The sequence below is a fragment of the Microtus ochrogaster genome, chromosome 7 (genome assembly GCF_000317375.1).
Source record: "Microtus ochrogaster isolate Prairie Vole_2 chromosome 7, MicOch1.0, whole genome shotgun sequence".
In the NCBI taxonomy this organism is placed as follows: Eukaryota; Metazoa; Chordata; class Mammalia; order Rodentia; family Cricetidae; genus Microtus; species Microtus ochrogaster.
Window position 1 is genome coordinate 72,657,043 of NC_022014.1, and position 27,045 is coordinate 72,684,087.

Genomic DNA, 27,045 nt, shown 5'->3' on the forward strand with positions numbered 1-27,045 from the left:
CTATCTATCATCTATCTATCTCTCTATTATCTATCTATCATCTATCAATTAATCTATCTGTCATCTATCTATCTATCATCTATCTATCTCTCTATCATCTATCTTATCTATCTAACATCTATCTATCTTATCTATCTATCTATCTATCTATCTATCTATCTATCTATCTATATTTCATATGCATTGGTGGTTTGCCTGTATGTATGCCTGATGAGAGCATCAGATCTCCCGGAAGTGGAGTTAGAGTCGGTTGTAAGCTGCCATTCGGATGCTGGGAATTGAACCTAGGTCCTTTGGAAGGACAGCCAGTGCTCTTAACTTCTGAGCCATCTCTTCAGTTCCCAGAATTTGAATTCTTAAAAGAAATTAACAGTAGTTACTCGATGAACTAGTTATGTACTATTTTCTCTTTCTATGTCTGTATGTTCTAACTTTTTCCCACTGTTTTATAAAGGACAAAAAAAAAAAAGAGTTAAAGCCAAGTCTTGGAAGTGGAGTATTTTACATGTCATAAGTAAAATGTGACATGCTTCAGCTAAAGATTAGCTATTCCTGAGAAAGAGAGACTCAGGCAACAAAAAGTAAAGTGAGTGTTTTCCTGTAGACACCTGCCACCTGCTACACACAACTCCTGATAAGGCAGCAGCCAACTCTTCGTCCTTGGGTTCAAAGGTGTGACCCTGTTAGTCATTGTAAGACAAACAGCCAGCAAGTGCCAGGTTCCATCTGTATCTCTTCCCTGTTTTACCCACGCATCCAACCTGGGAGGAAGCTCTTGTTATTAAAACATACATTTCACAGAATAGGAAGTTGCAGAATTGGATGTCAGTGAAGTTAGCTGAATCTGAGCCTATATAAAATCTGACCACCCCCTGCCTCTTGTAGCAGGAATCCAGGTAGAATCCCAAAGGGAGACAGACAACGTGGGCTTTCTGCTTCTGCTCAGTGCTGCTAAGGGTGAGGTTTGATCACAGGAGAGCCAGGGACAGTTGGAGAAGTTGACACAAACCGTATCTTGTTCTTTCTGCAGCATACTGGACATCTTCCCCACGGCGATAGCCCTGGCAGGAGCCAGCTTGCCTCCCAACCGGAACTTCGACGGGCTAGATGTCTCCGAGGTGCTCTTTGGCAGGTCGCAGGTGGGGCACAGGGTAAGTGGAGGAGGCTTGTGTCTGGGCTGTGTCTCACATCTCACACCTGCTACCTTGATGCAAAGGGCCCCTCAGAAGGTGCGTGCCAATGGCTGGCGCCGACTCTCTGTAAAAACTCCCAGTGAAGAATTTAGAGACGAACCGCTTCCAGTAATTCAGTTTGCCAATCGAAATTTCTACTTAACATTTTGGCTTAGGGTAGAGTTATGTGTGTCTAAGGTTTAGTTTCCTTTTTCTGCGTGCATTTAATTTTCTGACATAACTTGGGCACTCAGCACATCTTTGTTGGACAAGATGCCTGCGCAGTTGTAGGCTCAGCTAGAAGGGAAGCTCTCTGGGGGCAAAGGACCCATCTGTTGGGTTCAGATTACAGTTTTTATGTACCTAACAGCATCCATACCCAGCCGGCAGCCAGTGCATGCAAAGTGGATGAGCGAACAAATGAATGGATGGATGGATGGATGGATGAATGAATGAATGAAAGTCAGATGTTCCCAGCATTCTCCCTGCTCCGGGAGGGCTCAGCACACTCTTCTCATCCTGTTATTCTATTGTTGTTTACTTGCTTACTTTTGAAAGACCCTCTTGCAACAGGCTGACCTGGAACTTGCAACCCGTCTACCTCAGCCTCTTGAGTTCTGGGATTGCAGGTATATGCCATAAATAGCTGCCTATTCTTGAATTGGCAGCCCCTGGCCATGACTCAGTGGTACTTGCTGGGCTTCTGTGGTCCAGGATCCCTTCCTTATTGTCTCCTCCTTAGAGTGCTCCCAAGCACCAAATAGCAGCCAGGAAGTGTCCATCCTGATGGACTTTTCCTGCCACTTCTATGAGTTTTCCATTTACTAAAAGGAAAAGGAAGTGGCGGGGGGGGGGGTGCGGGGGCTGAAGGATCTTGGAGACCCCTGAGTAAAATCCAGTGAGCACCCAGCAAACCAGGTGAAGACCCGTGCTTCGAAGGGTCTATTTATGTCTTTCACGGGGTCACATGGGAGTGCTTCAGGTGTTCTTGTGGGCGCTGAGGCACCTTCCCACGTCAGTCAAAGCCGGGCCTTGAGTGGACCTCTGCACTTCTGCACGTACTGATGAAGTTCTCAGGGCTTGGCAGATCAGACCCGAGCAGTCCTCTGAGGAGTTTTGGGTCGCTCTCAAACGCCTCTCTCCGTAGAGCTCTAGGTTCTCTGGGCCTGGCCCTCTTCAGGAGCAGCCTGACATAGGAAGACATTTTCTGCCTTAAGTCGGAAGTGATGTATGACCCCTAGCCACAATAGCCAAGACTTCCGTGGAAGGGTGCCCCTCAGTGTTTATCGTCATGGCTACTAATAGAATAATGATCTTCTTGACATTGTCAGGCCTCCCATGGACACTAGCTCTGTCTTGTGCTTACTTCTGTTCCCAGGCAGAGCCTTGCTGTCCTTTAGCATAAGATCTGTGCTTACTCACTGGGTTAGGTCCAGGAGCCAAGTGGGAGAAACAGGTAAATAAGTACAAGTCTTGACACCATCAGGGACCCACATTGCCTTGGTAACATAGCTAAGTGGGGGTTTGTTTCCTCCACACACCTGCAGTCTAGCAAGTGGTGGTCAGCCTACTGCCTATGGGGAGCTTCTGATGGCATCTTCATGTGGGTGCTGTGCCCAGCCTCCCAGAGCTCTGGTTTCTTTCAGTGTGTGTTGTAGATACTCTAGAAAAGACCACTTTGGAATTTAAGAACAAGGATAATTGATGGCCATGAATTTGGGTTTGGTTTTTTTTTTTTCCTAGTCAGCCTAAACTGTTGAATGAAGAGACTAAATTGTCTTGGGTTTGTAATAGTTTTAGAGGAGGGTCAGCAGATCCAAACAACAATTTTTTATATACCCACCCACCCACCTAGCCATCCATCATTCATCATCCATCCATCCATCCACCCACCCATCCATCCATCCTATCCTTCATCATCCACCCACCCATCCATCCATCCATCCCATCCTTCATCATCCATCCATCCATCCATCCATCCATCCATCCATCCATCCATCCATCCCATCCTTCATCATCCATCCACCCATCCATCCATCCATCCATCCACCCATCCATCCATCCATCCATCCACCCATCCATCCACCCATCCATCCATCCATCCATCCATCCATCCATCCATCATCCATCCATCCATCCACCCACCTACCCGTCATCTACCCATCTATCCACCCACCTACCCACCCTTTCATCCATCCATCCATCCACCCACCCATCCATCCATCCATCCACCCACCTACCCGTCATCTACCCATCCATCCACCCACCTACCCACCCTTTCATCCATCCATCCATCCATCCATCCATCCATCCATCCATCCATCATTCATTATCCATCCATCCACCCACCCACCAATTCATCCATCCATCTATCCATGCCTATACATAATATGTATGTACCTCTAAAAATATTATATGTGCATTGTGTGTGCACTACACATATATAGTGCCCACAGTCATCAAAAGAAGGTACCAAATCCCCTGCCAAGTGGAGTTATAGACAGTTTTGAGCCTCAATATGGGTACTGGGAACCAAACCCCGGTCCTCTGCAAGAGCAGGAATTGTTCTTAACCCCTGAGCCATCTGTCCAGCCCCTTGGACCTCTTCATAAATGCAATTTGTATCCACCCACAGATCTGTCCTCCACTTAAAAGGATTCTGATATGGGTTGGCTTAGGAATCATTCCAGTTTCTAGAAGCCCAAAGAACTTCCTAGACAGTCAGCTCAAAACATGACTCAGATGCCTCTCAGCGGTTGACTCCTCCGTATTGCAAGGGTAGCCCAGATCTGAAGAGAGAAACAGCCCAGAAACACATATCCTCATTCATCTCCCAGGGCCGTGGGATGAGAGCCTTAAGGAAAATAGTGGCTGCTAGCTTTATACCCATTGCTTTATAAATCACTGCTTGGCCTATTAGCTTTAGCTTCTTATTTGCTGCTAACTCTTACATTTTAATTTAACCCATTTCTAGTAAACTGTGTATTGCCACGAGGCTGTATTGCTTACCGGATAAAGTTCTGGCGTCTGTGTCTGGCAGGGCTATGTGGCTTCTCTCTGACTCTACCTCCTTTCTCCCAGCATTCAGTTTAGTTTTCCCCACCTACCTAAGTTTTGCCCTATCAGGCCAAGCCAGTTTCTTTATTAACCAATGATATTCACAGCATACAGAGGGGAAATCCCACATCACCTCCCCTTTTCTGTTTAAATAAAAAAGGAAGGTTTTAACTTTAACATAGTAAAATTACATATAACAAAATAGGTATCAAGTAAGAATTATAATTATGATATGTATATCTACTTTATCTTTTATCATAACTAAGGAAAAACTTTAACTACCAATTCTTCAACTCCATCAAAGACTCCAGAAGGATACAATATTACCTAAGTAAACAAAAAGTGCATTGTAAGCAACTTCCAAAATTCTAGAACTGACAGAGACATCTTGCTGCCTGGATAGTCACCCAAAGTTCTTCTGTACTGTTGGGGCATCCATCTTTAACCTACAGGCCCACAGTATCCAGCAGACTTTTCCATGAAGCAGGAAATTTCAAAGACAGTTCCACATATATTGGCAGTTTGTCAACGACTCTCTTCTGTGTCCTGCAGAATGTCTGGCAGACTCTTTCATGAAGCAGGAACCCTGAAGGACCATTTCACCTTTAGGCAAGTTCAGCCATCATTTCTCTGTGGGTCCTGCATGTCCAGTTTACACATCATACTATCAAACAGTCCAGGCAAGAACAGTTTCTTGCCCAAATGGCTCACCAACTCCATAAGGAGCCTCTTCAATGCCCATCTTCCTCTTGAAGTAATTGGTGCTGCCAGGAACAGATATATCTCACTACCATGAAAAGTTCTAAGTTCTTAAACATTTTAAATGCCATATTGTGTAGCCTTTGAAAGGTTTTAAAAACGCCTATCCATCTGAAATACATCTCTGTACATCTAGAAAAATCTAACTATCATGATTACAAGCTTGACTATTATAGATGACTCTCTATTTACCTATATTTCTTAATTATACATTAAATATTTAAATGAGCTGCACAAACACAATACCTTAACCAAGAGCAGAAATAGACATATAACAAAATTGACCTTAAATTTCTGTCAGCAAACCAAGATCCATACCAATGTAAATTATTCATATCTATAGCAGAGAGGACTGAGAGCCTGAGAGGGGAGGGGTACCCATTCCAGAACCTAGTGACACACTTTTTATTCTCCTGACTCCAAGATGGAAGCTGGAGGTGGTGACATCATGAATGATCAAGTCATGTCTTTCATGATCAGGTCCAAATATTGTCATCGAAGGGAAACTTTCCTCAACACCTCTGCATTTGCATGGTCCACTGCAATACGGGCCAGCTGTGGGCTATGAACAGTTTGGCACAACAGAAGCCATACATTACAGAAACATGAACAGCCATCACTTCTCTTAGAGAGGCCCCTAGTGGTGATATATGTCATGAGAGTGACATGCAGACGGCTGACACCCCTCTCCCCTACCCCTGTTTTTTGGAGACTTGAATCTGTATACGCCCCAGCCTGATTTGGTGCAGGAGAACACCTCAGGAGATAATACAGGGTGCAGGGTGACACTCCCGTGCTTGACAAAACAACAAAACTGTAGCAAAGCAGACCAGAACACAGGAAAGAAAAGGAACCGGGAAATCTGTGCAGGATTGCGGAAGATAAAGTCACTCGGCTCTGAACTGTGGCCCAGACGTCTGGAGAGGAAGTATATGTAGCCATGATTGCGTGTAAACTTACAGCCTTCTCACCATGTTTATGTAAACAATAATGCTGCCAACGGTCTGCTCCAAGCAGGTGGCTTATGTGAGTGTCTCGAAACCCACCCCTATCTCTAAGAACAAGCCAGCCCAGTTTTGTTTCTCGGGTTCTGGAAGTTTCCGCTAGGGCCATTTACACCTTTCAAATGTGGCAGCCTCTCCTTCGGGAGGTGCTGTTATTGAGCCCCAAATGATACCACAGACCTTGACTGTGCCTTCTGGGGGGTCTGAACATATCCCAGATGGGAAACTCTAGATGGTCCAGGTCCTGTGTCCATCCGTGGTCCCCACCTCCAAGCCCTTCTCAAGGAAGCAAAGCGGTGTTCGGTTGTGACGGGCGTGGCTCTCTGGGGATGGAAGAAGTGAGGTTTTCAGTGATGACTTCCTTTCTTCTTTGGAGGAAGCCTGCTGGGGGTGTTCGTAGGTTTGATGGGGAGGGGCAGGGAAGCAGCAGGTGTGGGAGAGCCTTGCCCAGGGCAGCATCCTCTCAGGGTACTGAAACTGCGGGGGGGGGGGGGGTAGCTGTTTCCCTCTCAAACAGATGTTTCTCATTATTTTTTTCCCCAAGCCCCACGGAAACTTTGATTCATGTAAGTTCCTTCCCAGCAATATATACGGACGTGATTCATACCAGGGCAGTCTCATGCCTCCAGCCCAAACCCACCAACCTACCAAGGATGCTGGCCTTTTATTTCCTACCAAGTCCTTCCCTCGGGACCTCTGAATTAGGTGTTTCCGCTCTTGAGGGTAATTCTTCCATGTCTGACTGAATCAGGAAAGATTTCCTCAGCAGCAAAGTGGGACTGAGTCATAGGTGTCTGTGTTCAGGCTTGGGTTGGAGCCGTAACTCAGAGGTAGAGTGTGTGCCTGGCTTCTGTGTGGGGCCTGGGTTCGATCCCCGGCACTGTGGTAAAATGTCCAGAGGCAAAGCTATGCTTGGTGCCGGAGAAATCTCACACTTCTCATGCCATTCTTGCTGAAGAGACCTCGAGAGGTGGTCCGGGGATGAAGGAGCCAGAGCTTCATCACCAGCCCCAGGATATCTGTAAGCCATCTTGTTTGCAGGCTGCTTTCTGCACCTGGGACTCCTGGGTGTATGACTCAAGCAGCTATAAGAAGTCCCTTTCTAGAAAAGGGCCCTGACCCGTGTTTAAAACATTGCTGTGGCTGTGTTGGAATCTTTAATTTGTAAAGTTAGAAAGCACCGGTCCCCGACACGCAAACCTTGCGGATTACAGAGCCAGCATTGGGCCCATGAATCTAACCCAGTGAGATCTTTTGGCTTCTCAGAGTTGTAGACCACCCCCCCCCCCCAAGTCCCTAGTGAAATGACAGTTTCGTGGTGGCTCCCAGGAGCTGGCCCCCATCAGCCACAGGCTTGTACTTGACAGTAAGTATTTTAGAGGTATGGGTAGAGACCATGGCACCTAGCATGATTTTCTTTCTAGTGTAGATAGGTATGTTTGTAGTATGTGCTTTGGGGGGGGGGCACATGTACCACATCTGGCTGAGTGATACTTTATTTGTATTTTAATAAAGCCTGCCTGGAGATCAGAGTGTGAAGCTAAGCCTCTAGAGGCCAGGGAATGTAGGCACACACTTTTAATCCCAGGGAGACTGAGGCAGTCGGATCTCTGAGTTCAAGGCTACCCTGGGCTATGCTAGGAATCAGATCCAGGTGGTAGTGGTTCACGCCTTTAATCCCAGCACTAGAGAAGTGGAGACAGGAGTGATGTGGTTTGGCGGGGAGAGGAATATAAAGGAGAAGAGACTGTAACTCACTGGTGTGTGGAGTCTGAGGTTTGGTGGAAGTCTAGGCTGTCTGAGCATCATCCCTGCGGTCTGAGCATTGGTAGAGGTCAAAGGTCTCTCTAGTGGCTTTACTGCTCTGCTTCTCTGATGTTCAGCTTGAACCCCTATATCTGTCTCTGGGTTTTTGTTATTCATGCTCCATCTGGCTGTGACGGTCAGAGGACAACTTTGGAGAGTCGATTCTGCCCTTGCACTTTGCTGAGGTGAGATCTTTGTATATGGGTTCCTGGGATCGAGCTCAGGTTGTCAGGCTTGCGCGTCAGACACGTTTCCCTGTGGTGCGGTCTTGCTGGCCCCGCGTGGCCTTCTTAGACCCAAGCTACCCTCTCTTTCTCAGATGCTGTTCCACCCCAACAGTGGGGCAGCTGGAGAGTACGGCGCCCTGCAGACCGTTCGCCTGGACTGTCACAAGGCCTTCTTCATTACCGGTAAGTGGAACCTCCCATGTGTACATTTTGGGAGTTCCCTGTGAGAGGGGGTATGGCTCTCTTTTTTGAGGAGCTTCCAGCGTGCACCTCTGACTCTGCCGACTGAACCTGAGGGGCATGAGGGCATTCTGGAACCATCAAAAAGGAGACGAGGCCTTCCTGCAGCAGGCTCAGGGCTCTGGCCTCTTCTCTCTCCCTCTTTTTCACACAGAGAATGGTTTGCTGCCAATTAGGCTTTAAATGCCACTTTGGCTGCTGATGAAACAGGACCTCAGAGACCCTTAAAAACGTCATTCCTTGGCAATGAACTATTTCAGGGTTTAAAAGTGTACGTAGCAGACCGACAGAAGCCTCCCTACTCCTTGGTTCACTCAATGACTGTCTTGCAGGTGTACTGTAGAAATGTCACATGGGCTGGAGAGGTGGCTTAGTGGGTGTTCCAGCTGGCTTCCTACTGCTGTAATGAAAACCGTGACCCAAAGCATCTTGGGGAGAAAAGGGTATTTGGTTCGTCACAGAGGGAAGTCAGGATAGGAACTCAAGGCAGGAACCGAGGCAGAGGACATGGAGAAATGTTGTCTATTGACTTCTTCTCTGTGCCTTGCTCGGTTTGCTTTCTTACACCTCCTAGGACCACCTGCCCAGTGGTGTCACCACCCCTGGTGGGCTGGGCCCTCCTATGTCAGTCATCAATCAAGAAAATGCCCTCCAGATTTGCCAAAAAGCCAATCCGATGAGGGTATTTTTTTATTTTTATTTTTTTCCAATTGAGGTTCTCTCCTTCAGAATGAGGGAACTTTCTTTTTCAAACTCTAGCTTGTGCCAAATTAACAAAAACTTACTAGCACAGCGGGTCAAGGTACTTGCTTCCAAACCTGCTGATGTGAGTTTGACCCCAGGCATCCACATGGTGAAAGGAGAGAGCCACCCTGTAGGTTGTTCTTTAACCTCTACATATTTGCTGTGGCATAGATACACACACACACACACACACACGCACACACACATGCACATACGCATGCACATATGCACACACGCGCACCACACATACACACACCAATGCACAAGCATACGCACACGTGCGCGTGTGAGTACACAAACAAAATGAAAATTAAAAGATTAAACTGTCTTGAAATGCTTGTCCCAGGATTTTGCACTTAGTTAGAACCCTAACATTTTGAAGTTAATGAAAAACAAAACAAAACAAAATAAAAATAGATGAGAAACTCCCGCTGGGACTCAATGGAGATTTCAGTTTGATTCAGTTATTTCATGCTGGAGATTTTCAAAGAATTATATAATTAAAAAAAAAACCTATGAAATTTGTTTTCTGAGTATAAAATGTAGTTGCAAAACCAGAACAAGCCCTTCGAGTTCATAGCTCCAGGGATCTTAGAAACGATCCAAGAATCTGTGGTTCCTAAACCTCAGACAAAACAGTCAGATCTTTGCTATGGTCTAAGGGACAGTTCGGGGTCAGAGCCCCTTACATTACATGATCTCAGAGGCATGGGCCCTCCAGGCTGAATTGATTTCATGCAGGGAAAACCCTGCCACAAAGCCCTTGGCACCACAGTACTGGAATCGTAAACCTTACCACGAAGTAAGAGGGCTGTGTAAAGTGATCACAGGCAGACAGGAATTAGAATCTCAAACTCGAAATAGCCAGGGTGGGGACGGGGACACTGAACACTGGCCGCATCTGAGGAAAACTGCACACGGGGGAGGGGGGATGCTGCCATTTTCTGAATCCTCCCCAATGCCTTTTAAAAATTTGCATCTTAATTACTTAAAACTGTGTTTGGGAAATACAGATGAGGCAGAGATTGGGTACCTATGAGTGGGCACCTACTCCGTCAGGATAGAGAACAATTTGTTCTTCCATGATGGGGAGATGCTGTTATGGCTTCAAGCATGGAGTGGCCTTGGAGGATAACCAGCCTAGAACTAGGGAAGCCCTTGGATTTTCCTCCCTACCCCCTTTCCAAAAGTCATCTTCCTTCCTTTTCCTTTTCTCTTTTAACGTGTGTGTGTGTGTGTGTGTGTGCATGTGTGTGCATGCATGCACATGTACGTGTGCCTGGGTGTTTTATAGATCAAGCACCTTCCTTCTTTACTCTCCAGCCTATACCGCGAGGCGGAATTCCTCACTTGAACCCAGACCTCACTGATTCTGCCAGCTTGCTCCGGAGATTCTGTCTCTGCCTCCTGAGCGCTGGGATTATAGGTGGGCTTCCACCTCCACCCACTGTTTCTGTGAGCAGATTCTGTCTCTGCCTCCTGAGCGCTGGGATTATAGGTGGGCTTCCACCTCCACCCACTGTTTCTGTGAGCACTGGTGATCAGATCGTTGCAAGCACTGGTGAATACTGTGGAGACTGACTACTGGGTGTTGGCTTTTATTAGCATGGGAAGTCAATTGCGGTTCATTCCCTTGAACGTGGGACGGCTTTGTTGTACGTCCTTAGGATTTGCCTTTCAGATTTTGCCCTTCAGTTTAGAAAAGTCTCTAACCCCAGGCTCTGATTTCTGTTCCTCCCCTGAACTTTGTGGGGGGATGTCAATAGCGAATAAGAGGGAGAGTTTTGTTTTTCTTTTGCTTTTTCACATCTACATTTTTTTGTTTCTCTTGAGAGAGGGTCTCACTCTGTAATTCAGGATAGTCGTGAGCTGTATAGGCCAGGCTGGCCTGGGACTCTTGGTCCTCCTGTCTCTGTCTCAAGGGCTGAGGTTTTAGACTTGCTCCACCATGCCTGGCTCATTTCTGTCATTTAACAGCGCTCCACACCTTTCTTCCGTGTGGTTACAGAAGCACCTGTTATTTTGGTCTTCCATTTGCTGGTGTGTTCTCTCTCTCTCTCTCTCTCTCTCTCTCTCTCTCTCTCTCTCTCTCTCTCTCTCTCTCTCTTTCTCTCTATCCAGACACTCTTTCAGAGGTCAGCCAAGGATCCACAGGAGTTCATATGAAGATTTGAGGCTTGTGCTCTACGGCTGTCTTCCTCTGAGGCTTTCACCTGTCGTTTTCCATCATCATCGCCTCAGCCTTTCTCTGGAATTCTGCCTGCTCCACACTGCTTGTGTGGCCCTCCCTGGGGGCGGGGCAGGGAGCACGATGACACAACCTAGCAGGTCCAATACCTTTCCTTTCTGCAGGGTTGAGTCCTTTCCAGCCTCTGCCTGTCTTGCTTATTCCACTACAATGTTTTTATTGCTTTGCTAAAATATGTCTCCCAGAATTGATTTTGCTAGCTAGAGGATGGTGGTTCAAAGCACACTAGTGTACTCTTGCCTTAAGAGAGATTTATTGTGACTGAGTGTGATGTGTCGTATGCTTGCAGGTCTGTGTCATGGTATACATGTAGAGGCTAACGTGTGTGGCCTCTGTACCATTCTTTGTGTGCCTTCAGAGGGTCTGACTGGGTTTTGGGTTTTGGTTCATGTAGTAAGCATTTTTGTGTGTGTGCTGATCCATCCATCCCTGTTCTGGTGTTATTGTTTTATAATTGTTTTAAAGATTAAGTCTCGGGCTGGAGAGATGGCTCAGCTGTTAAGAGCGCTAACTGCTCTTTCAGAGGTCCTGAGTTCAATTCCCAGCAACCACATGGAGGCTCACAACCATCTGTCACGGGGTCTGGTGCCCTCTTCTGGCCTGCAGGCATATACACAGACAGAATATTGTATATATAATAAATATTTTTTTAAAAAAGAAAGATTAAGTCTCATGTAGTTCAGGCTGGCCTCAGTATACTTTGTAGCCGATCTTCCTGTTTCCACCTCTGGATTCCAGGCATGCTCCACCATGCTTGATCTTGGATAATACTGCTCCAGCTTGGCTCTGTCTGTCTATCTCTCTGTCTGTCTGTCTGTCTGTCTCTATCTCCAAGAGGCCTCAGACTCACAGAGATCTGCCTGCCTCTGGCTCCCACACGCTATTAAAGGCTTGTGTCACCATACTCAATGAGACTTTTATGAGTCTCTCCCAGCTTTTGCTTGATTGACTGTCAGGGCTTGTGTAACTTCAAGTGCTCCTTGCTGGTGATGGAGAGTCAAATTTTTGTCACTCTAGACAAAGATGGTAATTCCTGCTGAACCCAAGTGCCCATCATGGGAGGAGACTCGTAATGGAGGCTTTGATCTGCAGAAGGCTGTGGGATCAGCTCATTCTTCTTGAGAGTTCCCATTTCATTCCTGTCCATATTGAACCAGAAAGCCGTGTCTCTGGAGTGCTGGTTTTGGTCCCTCTAGATTTTTTTGTTTTTGTTTTTGCTGAGTTGAGCTGTGGCATTGTGCTGTCGTCTGGAGGTGAGAACACACCCCAGCTCAGCCCTTCTAGTCAGTTATATTCTGTCGTAAGCCTGTCCTCAGACTGGGCAAGGGTGTAGACACCTGTCATCCTGGCACACAGCACTCGGGTGATATAACAACATCCTCTTCGGCTTAGGGAAATGGACCATCTTGACATCCATCAAGCTCAACAATCACCATGGGAGGAATCGGAATTCAAAAAATGTCAGATTTAGGGGCCAGTAAGATGGCTTGGTGGGTAAAAAGCTCTGGCCACACAAACCTGAAAACTTGAGTTTGTTTGATTACTTGGACTCACAGTGGGAGGAGAGAATTGACCCCACAAAGTTGTCCTCTGACCTCCGTGTGTGTCCTGTGGCTCCCTTCTTCCCCCAATTCCATTTTTAAAAACTCCATGAGATGTCCTCTCAAAGGCTAGAGATGAAAGATATTTGAAACAGATGTCTACTGGCTCAGATGGAAGGCAAGTCCAAGGGGGCAGACCTAATCCCTTTGGACAGAAGATCGTTACTGGAAAGGCAGACTACAATCTCAAGGTAATTTATCTGGCAGGGAGAACAATCATTTGAATCTCTAGGGCTGGCCTGTGAACCACAGCTCAGGGTGAAGGTTGGGTTTAACCACTTTGCCCATCCTTCCTGTAGGTGGAGCCAAAGCTTGTGACGGGAGCACGGGTCCTGAGCAGCGCCACGCTTCCCCTCTCATTTTCAACCTAGAAGATGATGCTGCAGAAGCCATGCCCCTACAGAGAGGAAGCCCTGAGTACCAGTCGGTGCTGCCGAAGGTCACCAGCGTTCTTGCCGACGTCCTTCGAGACATTGCTGATGACAACGTCTCCCGAGCAGACTACTCTCAGGATCCTTCGGCGACTCCCTGCTGTAACCCCTACCAAATTGCCTGTCGTTGCCAAACAGTGTGATGGGTGTTTTCTCCCCTATGAGAAGAAAGACTATCTGGAAATCGTAGACAGGTTAGGTTGACTTCCAAACTACTAGATGTCTACTTTAGGAAGGAGGTTACACAATCTGGTTTGGAAGCCATGGCTTTCCCTCTCCCTGTGTAGACTGCCCCCTCCGCATGCAGGTTTGAGACGCGTCAAGTGGGCACACTGGGCACGGCAGGATTAAGCACCAGTGGGCACACGGAGTTGCAGCACAGGTCCAAGCCCTAGGTTTTAAGCCTGGGCGATGACTTAAATCTCAATTGCAAATTGATTTTGAAAGTTAACACATGAAGTTGCCTGTGTATGTCCCCAGCACCAAGCAGGTCCTTAATGTTTTAGTTTCTATCTTGTGTTCCCAGTTCCCCCAGTCACTGGAGCACAAACCTTCTAGCTGGTATGCATTGCTCGGCCATCTCCAGTACACACACAGACCACCAGGGTCTGAGCAGAATCTGGCTCAGGGGATCTGGAGGAAGGTCTGGGAGACTTCAGTGTTGCTGGATTCCTTTGAGATGCCTTGAGCAGCACAGAGCTAAACCGAAGCTAGGTCTTTCTGGGCCTTCTCTCTTGTAAATCCCAAATGGGAAGGCTATAAAGATTTAGGAGGTTGGGGCTGGAGAGCTGGCCCATCAGCTAAGAGCACTGGACCTGGGTTCTGTTCCCAACACCTACACGGTGGTTTAAACTCCAACAGCAGTTCCAGGTCTCACTACTCTCCTCTGGTCTGAGAATTTCAGGCATGCGCATGGTGCACATACATACATACATACATACATACATGTAGGCAAAACACTCATATAGTAAAAAAAAAATCTCTTAAAATAAGATTTAAGATTTCTTCCCAGCCCCTACAACTTCTAAGAAATAAAACCAAAAAAAAATGTAAACAACTCACAAATGCATTGCCATGATTTTATTTCATTAGTGTCCTGAATGGGACTCAAGGGTAATAAACGATTTATTCCAATCACTGCAAAAATACTTTGCCTGGCTAAAATAGTTTCTCTCTCTATATGTCTGTAATATACAAGAAACACAATTCAAAGAGATTTCCCACTACATACATTTTTTTTTTACACAGCATACATTTGACAAGGACACCCTTATAATATATATAAAATTCCGGCTATATACCGATATGGTTAGTTAGCATTTACACTGTGGTGTGAAGGTATGTGACTCCAGCGTTCTCCTCACCCACTGGCAGCCAAGGCTGAGGGGGCTGGGTGGGGGGCTGACCATGTACTATGGCTCAGGCAGCAAGGCACTCAGGACCCCTGCCTCCCTCCCCTCTCTGCTCACACAACTGATTGCACTCCGTGTCTTCCACTGTCCTTGTTCTCCAGAACCACCCGACTGGGGGTGTCCTGACTTCGGGGTGCGCTTCTTGTCAGGACTGCTTCGCTTTGCCCTTCTGACTTCCGCGGCACAAGATTATCTACCAAAATCAAAACAGAATGGCCTTACTCCTCTCACGAAGAGGCAGGGGAGGCAGGCTGGGTTACCCAGGGGTCTGTGCTATGCAGATTAGCAAGGGAGGCTGGGCCTTTTGAAACTTTTCTATATGGCCCCAGACTGGCGGTCACTCACAACCACGGAAAAATCCACCCATCTTACATTGGTGTGGACAGCTGTGGCACAGATCCCAGCAACACTGATTAAAAACTGCATGTGTGCGCGTGTGCTCGTATGCACATGCGCAATTCTTCTTCTGAAAGGCTCGTCTTACTTGTAAACACTGACTGCTAAGTGACTGTAGAAAGAACAGAGTGTCAGCACAGGTTCTTGGTCCAAGTCGCTGTTCTTTTGCTCATAGGGCTAATATTGTGTCACAGAGCGCAGACTGCATGCTGGCTTGCTAACGTAGCAAAAGCTGCTGGCCCTCCTTAAAGCCTCTTCTCAGGGTACGAGAGATGAGCAGCTGGCTTTCCTCTTGCTGGTCTTGAAGCGAAGTCAATCCCAAAGAGGACAGTGGTGTTGGGAGGGAGGGCAGTGGCAGTCTACTTTGTAAAGTGAGCTCACTATTCCTACCCGAAAGGGAAGTGATTTTGGCTAAGCCGATCGTTTTGTAGTCTCGGAAGCTTCTAAAGAATTGTGAGGAAAGATAGGGATTCTGGGAAATATCTGCAAGAGGCTTGCAATTCAGAACACAGGCAGGGAGCGGGGCTTTCCTAGCAAGCCCAGCTGAACTCTTAGGCTCTGGGGCATGGCTGACATGGCCGCACTGAATGCCAACCCAGCAGCACTTCTGCCTCTGCTCCTTGTGCCTCGAGATAGAGAACCCTGCCTGCTGCTGACCCAGGACTTTGGTTGGAACACTGGCTCCTCTTCTCCATCTGCCTGCAGGTTGTGGGATAGGCGGGGCCTGGCGGCCACCATGACACCCAATACCCCAAGCACCCAGAGGCTGTGCCACCTTAGCTGAACTCTAATAGTTCTGGGAACTTGTTTTCTGACAAGCACTTACTGGCAGGGAGAATTTCTTGTGTATAAACTTTTTTTTTAATGCCAGGGATGGACCCAGCACCCATTGCTTCCTGAGCTAGCCATATCCCTAGCCTAGACAAGAATCTAAATGCAGTTTAAGCCAACTTCACACAAATTTGCTTCTTGAGAAGGAGAAAGGACAGTTGGCTTGCACCTGATGTCCTGGCAGTGTTTAGGTGAGCATGTCTACAACGCATGTGAACATTAGTCGTTTTGGGTGTGCATGCATGTGTGTGTGAGCATGGAACTCAGAGCCTCTGACATGCTAGGCATATATCCCATCACTAATCCATACCCTCCAACATTCCTTCTTAAATCGAGCGCCTCTGATTCTCTTCACCTCCAGGAAAACGGCTTACTCGGGGTTATTTTATACAGGATTCCTCTGGCAAGGAGCCACCTCCTACATGCCAGTGTTCATATTACTCAACTTCTGTAAACACGAAAGCTTGCAAGCTCTGCTCTGACTACAGCGAAGACTAGTTCGAGATGTATCAATCTTCCACTGCAGTCTCAGAGCTTTACCAAAATTGCCAAAACAGAACTGAGCGAGCATCAGACCTTGGCAGAATAGGATGCTCTGGTCATGTTTGTCCCCACTGTTCTGACCTAGAGTTCTCTGGCTCCTGGAAGATGTGATACCAGTTAAATAGTTAAATATAGCCATTAACTTTCAGAAGATCTCCTAATAGTTCTGGGGGGCATCGTGGGAGCCCACAGGCACCATTGGTCTAGGCAGCAACTGTTAGGCAGTAGGCCAACAGCTGTTGTAAAATGCATAATTAGTTTTTTCTTTTTAAAGAACTACTCCTTCCCACCATTAATATATAACTGTCACTTGGCGGCAATATATTTGGCAACTTGCCATGAAAGTCCAAAAATGTAAATTTCAAACTGCAAGCTACAAAACCAGTATGGAAGTCACAAATACCTCCTATTTACACGGAAAGGGGCCTCACCCACTTCAGGGCCCACAGGACCATGCCCCTTCTATTCCCTAAGTTCTGACGTGGCATTGTATCCATCTGAAATGATCTCAAGTCGCCTATTGGGATTTATTTTTTTTTTTTTGAGACAAGGCTGGCCTTGAGCTTACTGTGTAGCGAAGATGACCCTGAACATCTGATACTCCTGAATCCCAACTACTAGGATTACAGTTACCATGCTCGGTTTTCTGTGCTGCTGGGAACTGAACCCAGGGCTTCATGCACAGCCAAGCATTCTAGCAACTGAGCCGCAACCCTACTCACTCATATGCCTTCTAACTCACATTCACAGGAGGGGTGCACACGCCCTGACGGACCTTTCCTCCAGCTGCTGGTGGAAGCCAGGTCCAGTGCTCAGGTACCCCTGGCGTCTCTCACTGCCAGCAAGCCTAAGTAGGATGCCGGGGAACCTTGCTGAAGGTGTGCAGGTGAGCTAATGCCACCCACACTGGCTTTGTATATGCGGTTTCCTAGTGAGTGCAATGCTTAAGAGTGCAATGCCAGAGCTGCAGGCAGGGTGCAGGTCAGTTCCTGCAGGACATGACCTGGCCCCTTTAACTGACCATAACAAGTAACAGGCAGCATTCTACAAGGGCATTCCTAGACGCTACGGAAACCCCGACCTCACCAACAGCAAAGGCTGTGTATGCATAGAGGCAGAGGCAAGGAAGGAATCTGGGTCCATGGTGACCCAGGTTAGTATTGGGTTATGGCAATGCTGCCAGGCTCCAAGCATCACACCAGCTGGCTAGCCCGTGGGATCTGAACCTGCAAGGTGGGTGTCCTATGACTCTCTGCATTTGGAAGATTAGTGGTTAGGAGCAAGAGCAGGGGCAGTGACTTTGCCTCTTGTGGGAGGCACTTCCTTCTTCCAGGCACACAGACGGCGCAACTCTGTTAAGGGTTCCGAATGCTCACAGGGGGAAACTCATTCTCGTCGTCAAGACACACTGGTCCCGTGGCAAACTCGTGTTCCGGAATAACTTCTCCGCGGAGCGCCCCACCATCCTCAGAGTAACCTGGAGGCAAGAATTAGAAAAGGAACAGGTGGCACCCCGCGGGGAGTGCTGGAGGGTCAGGACCTGAAAGGGGGAGCATGGAGGCAATGCTGGGTGCATCTCTGTCTCCCAAATAGAGGGATGGCTCAAGGTGAGTCTAAATCCTCTCACTATCTAGTCCCTGAGCCCTGAGAGGCGGGCAGGTCTCTCCCATCTCCCATCTGCAAGTCCAGCTCTTTGGAATTCTCAAGAAGTAAAGGGTTATTGTTTATTAACTGGTGCCTTTAACCCCAGAGGCAGAGGCAGATGGATCTTTGTGAGTTCCAGGCTAGCCTGGTCTACACAGTGAGACCCTGTCTTTAAGAAAGAAAGAAAACAAAAAAGAAAGAAGGAAGGGAGGGAGGGAAGAAGAAAGAAAAGAAAGAAAGGAGAGGGAGGAAGGAAACCAGCCATGGGCTACATCCTCCAGTGTTAGGGACCCGAGGTTGAAGACTATTACCTGGCCTGGCAGTGAGGAAGTAACCATGGAGAGTGCTCATCCTGAGACACCAGCACGGGGAAGAAGGCAGCCCCATAGGAGCCCCCCCCCCCCCCCCCCCCCGCCCCGCCCCCACAACCAGCCACTCACCTGGCACAGTGGAGGCTGCAGATGTGCTGGGCCTTGCTACAGTTGCTGCGTAAGACGGAGGTAAGGAAGGTTTGAGGTCGTTCTCTTTGTTTTCGTCTGCTGTTCCTGAGCTGAGCAAACTGCTCGCGGCAGTTAAGAGAGAAGAGAAGAAGTCAGCACAGCTCCAGAAACACCTTTGTGCTGAAAAGGGCAAGGGGGCTTGCGCTCTGCTGTTTTGTTATTTGAAGGTAAATTACAGACCCGCCGGGATGACGTAAGACCAGCCTGTACCCAAGGAGGTCAGCCAGGCCCCTTCAACATGATCCATCCCTTATACCAGTAGGCAAAGCCCTGCCCTCTGCTCTTCGGGTGGATTTGAGCAAGAACGCCAAGAAATGCTCACAAGGTCGTGGGTGAGGTGCAGTGGCAGCTCACAGTATCCGGCCCACCACTGGTCAGCCTGCATATGCCACAGGATTTTAGGAACTCTGAAATCTGATTCTGTGAACATTTTTGACTCTTCACTGTGTTCCTAAGGGCTGTGCTAGGGGGACATCTCATTTGTGGTATTACGCTATGTATCTGGGTGCCGTCCCAAAGAGGACTGGGGGTGGGTACCTGACCGTGGGACTGAGCTGAAGCAAAGCCAGCTGGGGCCTTGCCACAGAGACTGCCAGGAGGGAGCTAAGAGCAGCAAGAACACTGGAGCGGGTCACTGTCCCCAGCACAGAGGCAGCTCTGCACACTTGTTCCTGGACAGCTGTTTGGCAACTAGAATCTTCACCTGTGGGTTTTGATTAAGACGCATTCCCCTCCATCCTGAGGATCCACATTGTAGATGTAAAGGTGTCCATCGGAGGAGGCCACCAGCAGCCGCGGCAGTTTCTGGATCCTAAGACACAAGTGATGGATTGCTGTGGATGTGTCTGCTGGCAAAGCCCCACTCCCCGCCTCCTGTCTCCAAGACTTCTGCCTTTGAAAACCCCTTAGCCCAGTGGTCCAGAGTTGGGACGTCCGGCCATGCCTTTACATTCTCACCTGACCATCTATCTGCTTTCAGGATGATTTCGGGCTTTGTATGGGACGGAACAGAAGTAATGGATGTGGACAATAGCACCGGTGGAAGGCTACAGCCAGCTTAGTGGTGTCCCCGGACGGAATGTGGTCTCTGTGTTATGTGTCTGTGACTTCAGCAGTGATAGGAAGTGGAACAGAATGCAGCCGGCTCACCGTCTAGGTTTATAAACTTGTGTGTTTTACGTGGATGCAGGTGAGCATGCAGGCAGAGGCCAGAGGGCAGCCTGAATTGTAGTTTCTCAGGCCCTGCCCCCTTTTCTTGAGACAGTTTCTTACTGGCCTGGAACTCACTGATAGGCACCGCCTGCCTCCCCTGTCCTGTGATGACATGACATGACAAGCGCACGCTTCCACATTCAGCTTTTTTTACGTGGGGTCTAGGGCTTCAACGCCACTCTTTTGCTTCCGTGGCAAGCATTTTACTTATTAGGTTATCTCCCTAGCCCCTAAAATTATTTTTATTGTCTTCTGAAATAGGAGTTTGATGCTTATTGTGGGCTGGCATTCTATTTGCAAAGCCCCTGATTAGTCCTCCCGAGTGCTGGGATTCTGGATGTGTACGACCATGCTCAGCTCATGGGTTTTGTTTGTTTGTTTTGTTTTGATTTTTTAACAAATGCCCACAAACTTATTAAATTAAGACACCTGTCAGCCCCATAGGCTATCATGCTGGAACGCCATTATTTTATCTTACAAGACCAGAGCTTGTTTATCCGGCATCGTCATTGGGGCTGAGATTTGATAGTCACATGCCAACCCCCAGCTGCCCCCTGAGAATCCACCCTTAAGCTAGCAAACAGATTCCGCTTGCCCTTCCTGGGGCTGTTCTGCTTTTCTTTATTTCTAGTTATGTGCATATGCGTATGCCTGCTTGTCTGCATGTGTACCACATACATGCAGTGCGTGCAGTGGCCAGGAGAGGGCGTAAGACACACACACCCCCAACTGGAGTTATAGGCAGTTATGAGCCATCGGATGTGTGTGCTGAAGCACTGTTCTCTGCAAGAGCAGTAAGGGCTTATAACCGCTGAGCCATCTTCCCAGCCCTGCCTTTTTTTTCCTTTTCTTTTCATATCTCTGAGTTGGTGGCACTGTACATACGTGGACAGGGTACAGATGTTCTTCTGCCCAGAGAAGTTCAGGCGTCCCGTGGCGAAAGCCCTGTCCTGGTTCATCATGTCTGACACCTGGGCGGGGAGGTAGTTTGTAGCTGCCATGAACATCTTTCCCATGTAGCCGCTCCAGGTGGAAGGCTCTTCTGGGCGGCTAGGGGAGGCAATGCAGAGAGGCAAGGGTGGGTCTGGGCTGTGGGCACAGGCACCGTGCCAGTGACTGCTGTGGTCCAGCATTGACCTGAGCAGGCAGAGGCTGTGCCTGAGCACAATGTTCTGGCCACTGAGACACATTATCCCAGCAATAACTACAGGGCACCAGGGCCTGCACGTCCTTCAGAAGAACCACTGTAAGCCTGTTAAGAGGTTCCCCGAGCTACTGCGTTCTTACATTAAGGCTATTGCTGATGATTAGTCTCATTTCTGGGTTTTCAAAAGAGGGCAAAGGTAGAGATTCTGATGGAATAGATATATGGACCCTGTAAAATGAGCTCAGGAGCCCGAATGGGGTTCAGGGAAGAACAGACAGATCTCTGTGAAGGCTTCCTGAACCAGACTGAGTAGGAAGCAAGCCTCCAGGCAAGATGCTCAGGGTGGTGTCTTATTATAGCCCTGGAGCCCTGTGGTACCCAGCACTGAAAATGCTCAGGTGCACCGTGGGAATCTGGGAAGTACCCTGCGCTCACTGGACTTCATCCCACATCCAAGGAGTCCATGAACTGCTGTCTTGGTGTCCCACACCACGGCTGGCACCCTGGGGATAGGCCACTTGTTGGAGGGACCTGATCCTGGTGTTTGGCCCATTTCACACTGTTACCAACTGGCTACATGGTCTTCAGCCTAACTTCATGGGCCTTGTGTTCTTGACCGCAAGGGACACTTTTAGATACACCTGTACTGAGAGCTCTAGGGCCTTGTATTCTGATTTAGAATCTATCAAGAGGAATAACACCAAGACTTTACATTAAAGGCTGGGGCACAGCGCAGATGTATAAAAAGCAAAGCAGCCTGAGTGGCTATGCACACGGTCCAGACAGGAGCCACAGAGGACCAGAGAGAGGTGGCGAGGGTCCTTAGCATCCTGGTTTCTGTTTCCTCACTGGAAGGCAGGAATCAACTGAGCTCTTGGCAGGCTTCCTCGGGGGAACTAAGGCAGACAGCCAAGTGGATGAGACTTGTGTGGTCTCCTAGGCAGTGGGTTTCGGGGGCGGTGGGGTGGCAGCTGCTGGACTCTGCAGGTAGGGGGGAGCTGAGATTTTATTATCGAGGGGAAGAAAGAAAGGAGTCTGAGAAGGAGGAGCCATGTTCAAATGAGCACTTCCAGAAGACTGATCCGGCAAGAAGATACAGATGGGCAGCTGCTGTATGGCATTTCCCTCTGCAATGAAACATTCTCCTCAGGAGGGAAGGGGTGTGTGTGTGTGTGTGTGTGTGTGTGTGTGTGTGTGTGTGTGTGTATAAGCCCTCAGCTTCGGGAAGGAAGAAACTTGCAAGGCCTTACAGAAGCACTAAACAGTTGGTGGGGGAAGAGACTCTGACCAGCCCAGTTGCCCCAAGGAGATCTCTCTGGTGATACTGCTTGTGGGAATCGTCACCCCTGCTTGGCGGCCTTTTCCTTGTAGCTGTATTTGAGTCATCTCTGCTCCTCTAAGAAATCCCGCACCCGCACTCCTGAGCATCCCCAGGAAAACCTCACTGGTTCATAAAGTTGGGTTTCAGTCAGTTGTTACGTCGGATGTCATGGCTTCCCTTTCTGAAGGAGAGTAGATGTGTGTGTGTGTGCGTGTGCGTGCATGTATACATGTGCGTGTGCATGCGTGTGCGTGCGTGTGTGTGCGTGTGTACACGTGTGTGTGTGCGTGCGCGTGTGCGTGTGTGTACTATCTCACACCACAAATGGTTAAAGAGAGCTGGGAAGAGAGAGGCTATGAAGAAACAATGAAGTTAAAGATGTGGATAAGGGCAGCGGCCAGTGAGGCAGGGCGAAGATACGAACGGAAGCCATACTTCCTAATACATAGACGCTTCACAGACAAGCTGAGAACGAGAATCTGCCCCTGGCCACTGCTGGCCACTCACACACAGTAGAGCTGGGAGATGGTGGTGAGTTCCCTATCTTAAACACTGATGACTGGGTGGAAGGTGGGGGAGGGGCGGGGCTTGAGAGCACTGCCTTGGCTGCTGCACTGATGATTGACAGGGGGATAGGGCTTGGGGGCCCTGATGGGGGACAGGGCTTGGTAGCACCTCTGGTGCGGTGCTGGCAAAAGTGTTGTAACAGATGGGCAGGCCTCTAGGGTCCAGGCTGCCAGCACAGGCAGACGCTCACAAGCCACTGAAGACTTGGAGACCGTTAAGCAGAGTCTAAAACATAGACAAAACACGAGGAAAGCGTGCAGAATAAGCATCTCAAGCTTAAGTTTAAACACGTGTCCTTCCTGGGCAGTGTTCAAAAGATGGAGGTGCCTTTAGGAGGTGAGGACAGGCCTATGAGAGGTAGGTCCCAAGGGTCTGAAGGTCATATCTGTCCCTGGTCTGCAAAGATAAGAGGAACCATGACCACGTGCTCCTGCCATCCTAAACCCTGCCATGCCTTCCCCACCACGGCGGGCTGGAATCCTCTGAAAGGGTGAGTCCAAACAAGCCTTTCCTCTCATCGTACTTTCTGGAAGGTATGGCGGTTGCAGAGGTGAGACGGGAACAAATACAAAGAATGCCAGCATCCCACGGAGGGAACATCTCGCCAAGCCTTGCCCGCTGGGGACAGCAACATCCCACGGAGGGAACATCTCGCCAAGCCTTGCCCGCTGGGGACAGCAACATCCCACAGAGGGAACATCTCGCCAAGCCTTGCCCGCTGGGGACAGCAACATCCCACAGAGGGAACATCTCGCCAAGCCTTGCCCGCTGGGGACAGCAACATCCCACAGAGGGAACATCTCGCCAGGCCTTGCCCGCTGGGGACAGCAACAACACTAAATATGCTTTCCTCTCCTTCATCCCACGTTAACACGGCTACACCAGCACGCTGCTGTCGGGGGCACCACGAAACACTTTAGAGCAACAAACTTCCGGAATCCCCACGTCAAGCTTAAGGTACAAACACAATGATTAAGCTTGTTTTTTTAAGGGTGAGGAGAGAGATTCAGAGAGACTGAACAAGCTTCCCAGAGTCTCCCAGCTCCAAAGGGGGCCGAATTGAGTTGTAGACTCAGGACTGTAGACACACCAGATGTTTTGCTTTTGTGCAGGACATCCCAAAACGTGCTGCGAGCACACACTCTACATTGACAACAGCCCGGCAGCAAGGCCAAGTTTTCCAAGTGGAGTTCCCATGCCTACGGGATAACGGGGACCTGTCCCTTCAGCCTAGTAGCTATTCTGTGCCTGGTGGCGCACTTGCCTGTCAGTCAGGTGTTCCAGCTTGAAGATGTGCACGGTCTCCGTGTTGCTGGAGGCACACAGGAACTGCGAGTCCATACTGAACACCAGAGAGCTGATTGTCACGTACCTAGAGACGGCAACACACAGGCCAATAAGCTGTTCTGACCGGGAAGGTTGCCTCCTCACAGTTCTAAGAACAGCTATACAAGGAAATGAAAATGTGTCCTGAGGAGGTTGAAAACTCCTCCAACATTATTCTGTTTGTATTTAAAAAGCAATGTGGGAGAGATTCAGGGAGAGCTGCGGTCTGAGGAACAAACACACACACAGGGCCTGGCCTTTTCTCCCAGCCAGGAGAGATGACCTGCTTTCTTAGTATGTGACATCTCCCAGCTGCTCTCCACAGACCCCGCTACAAAACCCACAGCCAAAAAGGTCCCAGTCACTGACGCCTGAAGTGGTCCTTCATTTCCCATTTGTGGAAGGAAGTAGATATTGTTTCTGGATTGTGATTCCTGGCTCTCTGCTTTCCCCCACGCTGGCCTACCTCTCATGGGTATCAAAAGACCCTGCCAGCCTCTGCAGTACATCTGCCTGCTTTGACGTCTGTTTTTAGAAAGCTCCCGTGTAGCCCTGAGCCAATTACCCGGAAAGCACCTGAATCTCTAGGCGAGGAGGGACAGAGCCTGCCTCCACCCTCTCCCTAGATGGCTGCCAGGAAGGGTTTTAGAAGAGGACAGACACGGAGCACAGACCTTTTCATTCCTCGACGAAACTCATAGAGTTTTTGCCCGTCAGGTACAGAGAACACGCGTATGACGGTGCCCTGGAAGAGAAAGCAGGGGACTTTTCCCAACCACAAATGCTTCACGCAGGGATGTCCCTTCTCAGGGCTTTACTGGTTTTGAGCACCTGTCTCTAAGTAGCAAGCATTGGGCACAGGGGCATTTTTATCTGAATATGTGCCAACTAAGTGTCTTTCCCTTCCCGTCCTTATGTCTCATTCAGTGTGTGCATGTGTGTGCGTGCATGCGCGTGTGTGTGTGTGGTCACAAACTGTTCAGATTTTCTAGACTATTCTATCTCTGCTTATTAAAAATATATCTGCTTTGCATGGCACTTGAAATATAACTTGATCACTTTATTTATTCTGGTCAACAGAGTCTGATCTCTCTCCCTATCTATGGACAACAGGCACATGTAACATCTATCCTTATCTGGGGACAACAGGCCCACGCATTTCTTAATAAGGCCACAAGTTTTTGTGCACAATGTCTTGCAGCTTGCGTAATGTCATGGTTTGATAGGACCACAGCAGGCCCATCTTCAAGCCTCATCACTGGTCCAGCAGCTCTCAGGGCACCTCGGCAGGCGTCCTGCAAACCCCCAGATGGGGGGAAGCCTGCGAACACTTACTTTCTCAGACGCACTTGCTAGCTTGGAGCCTGAGGAGTTGAAGGTGATGGCGGCCAGCGTTCCCTCGTGGGCAGCGATGGTGCACACTGATTTCTGTGTGGGGGAGGATGGAGATGGATGTTGCTGATGGGGGACGAGGAATTTCCTCCGTGCCCCTTGCTCTCTGCCTTGCCTCCCTGGGCCACTTGCATATAAGCTGAAAGCCCTTTTTATGGAGTTCTGCTATACTATTCTCTCCTCTGGCTCCTCCCCTTGTTGTGGTGAACCAATGGGTTTAATTAGGGCTACTTACAGGGCAACTCAGCAGTATCTATACTACTAAAAGAATGTCTACCCCAACCCTAGCAGATTAATAGCCTATATGGGGCTGGCTCTCATGAACCTCCCCTTCCATGACAGGATGCTGACAGGCTCAATCTAGTGCAAGTGTCGGGGTGGCTGAGAGCCTGAGGGTGCGACAGCCACATGCCCAGGAGACAGCATTCTATATAGCAAGCCACCCCAGATTCTGTGACATTCCCTGGGGTCTCTGTGTTTGGGGGGGAGGGTGATAGGAAGGTGGAGGGGTGTCTCATGCCTGTTCCTTTCCCTGCCTTTGGGAAGTAGATGGCCAGCTGTGTGCCTGATACAGAGCCCGGCTGTTAGGGTTCTTTGTGCTTGCTTCTTCAGGGGTTTCCCCGAGTGCCCCTGCCCTGCTCTATGATGCTCTACGAAGCTGCAAGGAGCAGAGGGCAGGGGATACAGGCTTGTGCGCTATCTCGTTGATTCCACTTCGGGCAGGTGTTCTGCCTTGTTGTGGCGCCTGCCTCTCAGCGGTGTTGACCAACACCGACTTTGAGCTTCAGCATAAACACCATTTGTCTTCCTTTGCCCAACTGTTGTGGCCAGAGAAACTCCCCCACACAGCTTACCCCACTGCAACAGGGACTCCTTATCTAAATTATTCACCAGCTGGCCAGGGCAGGCGGGCTGGTGCACCAGGGACCGCGGTGAACTTACCAGGGAGTTTCCATCATAGAGAACAATCTCGCCTGTAGTCTGGCTTCCAGGATAGGCCAGGTAGGAGTTGGAATGGTTGATAGAGAGGGCACAGAGACCTGGCAAAGAACAGAGGATGAGGAGAAAAGAGCTCGGCTAGAAAGGGCACCTGAAAACCATGTGTCTGGAGCGCCACCTGCTGGCGAGGGAAGGAACACCTTTGAGTATTTCTGTAGATTATTATAATCGCGGGTTTCTTAAATTATACATAGTCACCCACACAGCGAGTCACAAAAGCTGGCAACAGCAAAAAGTTTCTGAAGGCACAACGGGCAAAGAATTTTGAATTGAAGTGCGTAAGGAATCTGAGGTGGCTCTGCAGCCCCGGCCATGGTTGCATCTCATCGCCACTGCAGCCTTGCCTCTGAACACACAACATGCACACACTTCCTCGTGAACGCTATCACACCCACACAACACCAACATACCAACATACACTTTCCCGTGCATGCTACCACAGCACACAGCAGACACACACTTTCCC

At 48.9% G+C, this 27,045-nt stretch overlaps 2 protein-coding genes across 3 annotated transcripts in view; one reads left to right on the top strand and one right to left on the bottom strand.

The window, feature by feature from the left end:
- The window catches only part of Arsg (arylsulfatase G), a 130,569-nt gene extending 116,251 nt beyond the window's left edge, over positions 1-14,318 (top strand). For both annotated transcript variants that reach the window (XM_026780199.1, XM_026780200.1), the window contains exons 10-12: positions 1,031-1,151; positions 8,118-8,208; positions 13,158-14,318. In XM_026780199.1, coding sequence (XP_026636000.1) covers positions 1,031-1,151; positions 8,118-8,208; positions 13,158-13,432 — 487 coding nt within the window. In that variant the 3' untranslated portion in view covers positions 13,433-14,318. The remainder of the gene's footprint in view (positions 1-1,030; positions 1,152-8,117; positions 8,209-13,157) is intronic.
- Positions 14,319-14,356: 38 nt separating this feature from the next.
- The window catches only part of Wipi1 (WD repeat domain, phosphoinositide interacting 1), a 40,265-nt gene continuing 27,576 nt past the window's right edge, over positions 14,357-27,045 (bottom strand). The window contains exons 5-13 of the mRNA XM_005350657.3: positions 26,523-26,620; positions 25,524-25,616; positions 24,863-24,933; positions 24,127-24,234; positions 20,713-20,877; positions 19,319-19,426; positions 18,556-18,674; positions 17,848-17,948; positions 14,357-14,894 (exon numbers count right to left, since the gene is read on the bottom strand). Coding sequence (XP_005350714.1) covers positions 14,847-14,894; positions 17,848-17,948; positions 18,556-18,674; positions 19,319-19,426; positions 20,713-20,877; positions 24,127-24,234; positions 24,863-24,933; positions 25,524-25,616; positions 26,523-26,620 — 911 coding nt within the window. The 3' untranslated portion in view covers positions 14,357-14,846. The remainder of the gene's footprint in view (positions 14,895-17,847; positions 17,949-18,555; positions 18,675-19,318; positions 19,427-20,712; positions 20,878-24,126; positions 24,235-24,862; positions 24,934-25,523; positions 25,617-26,522; positions 26,621-27,045) is intronic.